Genomic DNA, 7,088 nt, shown 5'->3' on the forward strand with positions numbered 1-7,088 from the left:
AGAAGGCAGAAAAGTTTTCTCTGGAGGGTAGTTGGCTTTCAAGTGTAGTGTCTGAGCATCGTTAGAAGTAGGCATCTCGTTAGCTAATACATTACACCAATCAAGGAGAGTTATCTTAAGCCACAATTAATCTGCTCCCTGGCATATGTTGATAGGAAAGCATCATGCTGTTTCTTAATTAAAAGCAAACGGATTAAAAATGATTAATAAGAGTATTAAATATTCTCCTAAACCAAAGGCTTTGGGATTCTTGGGTAAATCTAGTTTTTTTTCCATTCTGAAACCCAAGAAGCATTCATTGTTTTATTTTTTCCTACTCTCAAATCTTCCTAAGTAGGGGCATCCTCAGAAGTCCTCAAGCCATGGAGCAGAAGTTTGAATTACCAGTGATGGGAATGGAAATGTCAGGAGTCCAGGTGTCTCCATCCCTATGTGGGGTGTGCAGGAGCTGGGACGCAAGAGCAAAGACAACCACATTGTGGGGATAGCTCACCACCCACCCCCCTTGTCAATAAAGATTCCTGTGGCTCCTCTCCTTCAGAACAAAACACTTCCCTGCTGTTTAGCCTCAGAGATGTCAGCAGTCCTGACCGAGGCACAGAGAGGTGGGAAGGCTCACTCAGGTTTGCGCTGTCTTGGCCACACCACCCTGACTAGGAGAGCTGATCTTTTCATCAGTGATTACAGAGAGAGGCAAATTTGGGGCCAGAAAAAGAACTGGACAAAGAGCTAGGAAAAGCACATCCTTAATCCTGGGGCTCCTTAAGCCTTCAACTGTGAAGGACTCCTTAAGAACTGTTAGAAATGTGGAAGTCAATTATATGACATATAATAAATAACCAGTCACAGCTAACTCGCCAGCTAAGTTAGAGATGGGGAAGTGAGAGTCTGAAAAGAGACAATTATTTTTAAAGGCATGAAATAGAAAGTTAGAAAACAGCGCAGTGCCCAGTTTCTTACTGCATGATGCCTCTTGAAGGGTGTGATGAAAATGTTTTCTCTGTGCCTCACAGGCCCTGCAGTCACAGCTGTGGCTCTGGTGCCTTTGCTTACACTGTACAGGTTTCCTGAGCCATAGCTCAAGCCCCAAAGCCTCTGCGAGTCCCTAATGCACCCACCTATTAAATTACAGCACCAAACTCATTGTCATTCTGACTTTGACTTCATTAGTGATAACAGAGAAGGATAGCGCACCTTTAAATGACGAGCTTTGTGTTTAATTACCCAAACAAAATGACATAAATATGAATGAGCCCTAATGGTGGTACTTGGTTTTCCGGAAACCATTAACAAAACGATTCCTAAATGATTTGTAAAGAAAATGAGAGAAGAGAGCAAGGAGAAGGCTATTAGGTTTCTAACACACTCCTGAATTATTATGTAGTCAACTACCTAGGTAATACTCAGCTAAATGATCTTGAAAAAAAGGAGGCGAGAGGTGGTTTGTTGAGACTTTCAGGGTTATAGACGTCTTGACCCTTTGGAATACTCTCATAGAAAGTAAAATGAGGGGTAGGTTTCTGACCTGGTGGCTCTCCCCTAGCGGCAAGCCTTCCCTCACATCAGTCCCCATCCGTGCCGTGTTGAAAGGCTTCCACCACCAGGCAACTCATCTGCCAGGTCTGGCTAGGACTAGAGACTTACATTTTAGGAGTTGTGTCTCAGTTCCTCAGAAAGCACACGTTTCATTTTTAAACCACCAAATATACAACCTTTCTTTCTCAATCAGCACTTTACTAAGCAATTTGGGCTTTTAACTATTTCTTTCAAATCTGTCTGGTGATTAAATTCTCTAGGCTTGGTGGAATAAGTAGAGACCTAGAGTGACAGGACCAGAGTCAGAGTGTGAGCAGTGATGCCTCTGGAGGGAAGGCCCAAGTGGATGCTTGGAATATGCATCTTGTATGAAAAGAAGGAAAGAAAGAAGAGGACAGCTCCTGCCTTGTGGCCTGTTTCCTCCTCCTCATACAGTGCTAACCGTATCGGAGAATCGTAGACAACTTTTTTACGTTGAGCAGCTTTTAGAGTGAATTTTCCAGATATTGAACAATCAGGGTGTTTGATCAGGAGTCATCTGTTTGCAGGCCTACGTTTGGGACAATAACAAGGATCTGGTGGAGTGGCTGGAGAAACAGCTAACAGAGGAAGATGGCGTTCGCTCAGTAATAGAGGAAAATATCAAATATATCAGCAGAGACTATGTCCTCAAGCAGATCCGCAGGTAAGTCTCGCAGTGGGGGACTCTTCTGTAGGAGAAGTGGGGCTCACTTCTTTGGAATGGAAGATGTCAGAACAAAGGGTGAGATGATGAGGCCTTACAATCTTTGTGGTCTCTTTCTGTTTGAGATGCTATAGTTGACCTACAGATAAAATTGAGACCTGAAGCACAATTTCTCCTCAACTGTGGTCCCCAGGGACACTTGGTAGTCTCAGCTGGACAAAGGCTTAGTTCTATGTGCCCAACTGTTAGCTCCAAATGTGGTACTCACACTGGATGAACGATTCCAAGAGGAAAGCTGATCACATGGTCGTTTCTGGGAAACTACCTCCCCCTCTCCCCCAGCCAAGAGTCAGCTGTATTCTGGAGTCTTCAGTCTTCTCCTTAGGATGGGTGGTGGAGACGGCTGGGGACAGTTTTAAAAACTTTTTATATATGGGCCGGCCCCGTGGCTTAGCGGTTAAGTGCGTGCACTCCGCTACTGGTGGCCCAGGTTCGGATCCCGGGCGCGCACTGACGCACCGCTTCTCCGGCCATGCTGAGGCCGCGTCCCACATACAGCAACTAGAAGGATGTGCAACTATGACATACAACTATCTACTGGGGCTTTGGGGAAAGAAAAGGAGGAGGATTGGCAATAGATGTTATCTCAGAGCCGGTCTTCCTCAGCAAAGAGAGGAGGATTAGCATGGATGTTAGCTCAGGGCTGATCTTCCTTACAAAAAATAAATAAATAAATAAAAAATAAAAACTTTTTTATAGAAACATTTCACTTATAAAAAAGTTGCAAAAGTAAAAACAGTACAAGGAACATATCAGTACCCAGATGTACGTTATTTACATTTCACCCCATTTGCTTTATCATTTGTGAGTCTGCTTGCTCTCTCGCCCATATATATATATATAGTATATATTATGTATATATAATATATGTGTATATACGTTTTTCTTTTTCTGAACCATTTAAGGATAAGTTATATATATCATGGCCCTTTACCCCCAAATACTTCCGTGTGCATTTGCTAATAGGGATATTCTCTTACATAACCACAATAAAATGATCAAGTTTAAACTTTATTTATTTATTTTTCCCCCCAAAGCCCCAGTAGATAGTTGTATGTCATAGCTGCACATCCTTCTAGTTGCTGTATGTGGGACTCGGCCTCAGCATGGCCGGAGAAGCAGTGCATCGGTGCACGCCCGGGATCCGAACCCGGGCCACCAGCAGCAGAGCACGCACACCCAACCGCTAAGCCATGGGGTTGGCCCAAAATGATCAAGTTTAGTAAATTTAACATTGATAGAAACTTTTTATTTAATCCACCTTTTGTAGAACATTGCTCATTTTGAGTTTGTCTGATGCTTCCTCATGATTAGATTAGGTGGTACATTCTCAGCCAGAATATTACATATGTGATGATGTGGTCTTCACAGGGTACCAGACATATCGTATGTCTGGAGACATACGATATCGTTTGCCACTCCTGATGTTAGTTTTGTTCACCTGGTCAAGATTTTACCCGATTTCTCCACTGTGTAATTACTAGTGCACGTAATAAGCCGTCTGTGGGGAGACACGTTTAGGCCATGCAAATATCCCGTTTCTCATCAGAATTTCCGCTTAGATTTAGCATCCATGGATGTTTCTTGCCTGAGCCAGTGTTTACAGTGAGGTTGCAAAATAACTTTCCAACTCTAGCACATCCTCCATAATCACCAGTCGCCACTCCGCTTCTCCTGTAAGCACAAGTCCTCTCTCCTCCACTCATTTATATATTCGTTATTGGTATACACTAATGAATTTCTATTTCAGTAATTTGTAGTTCATTATTATACTTACTTTGATGCCCAAAATGTCCCAGATTTAGCCAGTGGGAGCACCTTTATGCTTGCTCTACTATCTTTGTGACATGCCCCCATTAAGTTTTGTTTTTTGAAGTACTTCCTTGCTTTCTGAATAGCAAAATGTTTCAGGTTCATCTTGTACCTACCTTGCTTCTGGGAACATTTTTCATGTAGGAAAACAAATCAGGTGAGGCAGTGACTGAAGTGTCCGCAGTGGGCTCTGTCAGCATGTTTATTGGGCAGTGCTTAAGCTACCCTGATCTAGACACTGCTGCCTCTCTCTTTTCTTCACCATCCCAAATCTTCCTCTCCAGCTTGGTACAGGCCAATCCAGAGGTTGCCATGGATTCCATCGTCCATATGACCCAGCACATCTCACCCACTCAGCGAGCAGAAGTTGTACGGATCCTCTCCACGATGGACTCCCCCTCGACGTAGGAAGAGCTTCCTGCCCACCCCTGCCCTGCCTCTGGAGAAAAGGGCTGGAGCTGCCTTTCACAACTGAAACCACTGTCATCAAAAGGCGCAGGAGAGCCAGCACTGGGAATCAAAGTGGCATTTTGCTTCCCCTCGAATGTTTTCAGGTTATGCATGACGTCCTGGAATATAGGGTCACAAAGCCCCCACTCCAGCCCACGGGTCTCACCTGTCCCATTCAGTATTTATTATCCTGGCTGTGACAGCAGTCCTTTCTCCCTGGGCAGGACCTGAGAAGGCAATGAAGGGTACAAGCACGTACCATGAGGTCTTACTACACAAAAGCAGGGCTGCCCCTCCTGTCCTGACAGCCCCTTGGTCCCAGCCCTCCCTCGCCCCTGGCCCCATGAGCCTGCAGCCACAGGCAGCAGAGGAGGGCTGGGGCTAAGGCCACAGGCCCAGCACCAGGTCTGGGGAGAGGGGGAAGCTTCGAGTCCGTTGTTTCTTTACCCCTACATTGAGCCCGGCACACACTAGGCACTGGAGAGGAATCGTTCCCAGTCTAATCACACTAAGGTGCCTGTTTATGAAGAAAGATTAGAGCATAAAATCTGCAAGCTCCAGGGGAACTCAAAGATGAGGGAAAAACCATGATCTGAGAAGCAGAGAAAGAAAATAGACCAAGTTACTGTTGCGGATTTAGGGGGCCTCAACCTTGGGCTCAATTCTCTTAGAACAAATGGAAAGATGGTTGACCTACCACTACCCTGCATGTCACTGCTCAACTAGCTCCCGCACCTGGTGGGAGCTGCAAAGCCAGAGCGTGAGAGGCCCCAGCCTTCTCCCAGGTGTCCCAAGGCAGTGCTACAGCCTGAGTTGGCAGGGGAGGAACCAGGGGGAACTGCCCTTTCTGTCACTGATGCCGCAGGGAGAATGGGCCAGATAGTCTCCCTTTTTAGAACTTAGAAGGTTGTTACTATTAAGCCTGGAGCTTTGATAGTTACAAGAGGGTAATAGTGCCTACAGATTCATTTGTCTCTATTTCCAAGGCAACTCTCTCAGCTGCTGACACTCCTACTCTCTTTGGGTCCTGTCTCTTCCTGGACTGTACACAGCAACAGGGGCAGCAGGTCTCCCCACAGCTGCTGAAAGGAATCCTGGTGACATCTATGCTCTTGGCACCAGGAATTGGCTGTCCCCGGAATGGGAGGCTTCCAGGGAACCCAGAATCCACACGACCTTAAGCATATCTACAGCTCTGTCATGGTGCTGCCGTCTTCTAGGCTCACTGGTCCTTTCCCTGGCCAGCAGCAGGGGCCTCCTCACGGGTGGTGGAGAGAGTTTGTTTACTTCCAACAACCAGTTTATTCAAGGAAAGAGCTTACTGATTCCCCCGTTGGTATTCCTAAAGCAAGAGTGGGAGGTGATCAGGGCTGGTGGGGCATCCGGTTCCTACAGAGCAGCTAATTGCATTTGTCGCTGATGACCAAGGAGGAAATCACTAAGACGTTTTAAAAGCAGTGGTGTGAATACTTTTGTACAAGCTACAGTTTTGAGCCTTAACCCTATAGTTTACACACAAGAAAGAGCTGCACCTCCCCTTCTTCGGGAGCTGTCTGTGCAGATGGGCACCGTGTGGCTGGATCACTGCTGGCTGCCCCCAGGAACTTGAGCCTCAGCCAGGCTGCCCTGCTGCAGGTGTTTGGCACCGTCAAAGAAGGGTAGGAAAAGGTGGGGAACAATTCAGTCCAGGAGGAAGCATCCACTGTTGCTGGTGTTTCCTTACCCAGTAAGTAAGAACTGGATTCATCTTTGACCAGATTATTCCTCTGAACTTTTCTGCAATAAATAAAATTCCACACACCCACAGGTTATGGTACGAAGTCTTGCACTCACTCCCCAGTTGGCCTGTCCTAGCCTGTGCTCGCCCTGGCATTTCTTCAGAGGCAGGGCAGGTTACTCTCATTTTACCTCTCCCCCCTCCACCAAATAATGATGCATTAAATGAATATGTTTCCTCTCTAGAACCCTGTAATGCCTGTTCCCCTATCCCCGGCGCGCCTCACTTTAGGTCTTACCCTGGACAGGGACTTTTCATATGGAGAAGTCAGAAAGAGCCACAGAACGTGAGCAATCTGATATTCCCACAGCCCATTACACATGCAAGGTTACTGAGGCAGGAGGAGTCTCAATGATGTATTGACCAAGACTTGCTGGAGCTGGGATTGCCATATTATCTGTCCACTTTGCTCACAAAGCAGCCTTCACTTGTCTCATTGAGAAGTCGATGGACACATACCCTGATGAGCAAGGAGCTTCAGTCAAATGTATTCTTTTCACACTTTGTTGAAATAAATCTCCACATTTGTAGAAGAGTCGCTGTTTGTTTGTCATTTCAGCCATGCCCAGCCACCTCCTTCTTGTCCCACCTCTGAGCAGGGGAGCGTTCAGCAGTGGTGGGGGAGCCCCTGCTCCTCTGCTGAAAGCAGAACCACTGTCTTGACAGAATAGCACACGTTGCTTCTGCAGAGTGACGTCTTTCAGAGACTTGGCGGCTTTGGGGATACACATCCCCTTGATGGCCTAGGCAGGTTCATGGGTGTTCTTA

General features: G+C 46.4%; 1 protein-coding gene across 11 annotated transcripts in view; it reads left to right on the plus strand.

The window, feature by feature from the left end:
- ACACA (acetyl-CoA carboxylase alpha) overlaps positions 1-6,855 on the plus strand; it is a 281,626-nt gene extending 274,771 nt beyond the window's left edge. For all 11 annotated transcript variants that reach the window (XM_087440845.1, XM_087440847.1, XM_087440846.1 and 8 more), the window contains 2 exons: positions 2,085-2,221; positions 4,378-6,855. In XM_087440845.1, the coding sequence (XP_087296971.1) occupies positions 2,085-2,221; positions 4,378-4,501 (261 nt within the window). In that variant the 3' untranslated portion in view covers positions 4,502-6,855. The remainder of the gene's footprint in view (positions 1-2,084; positions 2,222-4,377) is intronic.
- The last annotated feature ends 233 nt before the right edge of the window (positions 6,856-7,088 follow it).

This window comes from Ceratotherium simum, chromosome 16 (genome assembly GCF_057802395.1).
Source record: "Ceratotherium simum simum isolate JZ-2026a chromosome 16, ASM5780239v1, whole genome shotgun sequence".
NCBI classification, from domain to species: domain Eukaryota; kingdom Metazoa; phylum Chordata; class Mammalia; order Perissodactyla; family Rhinocerotidae; genus Ceratotherium; species Ceratotherium simum.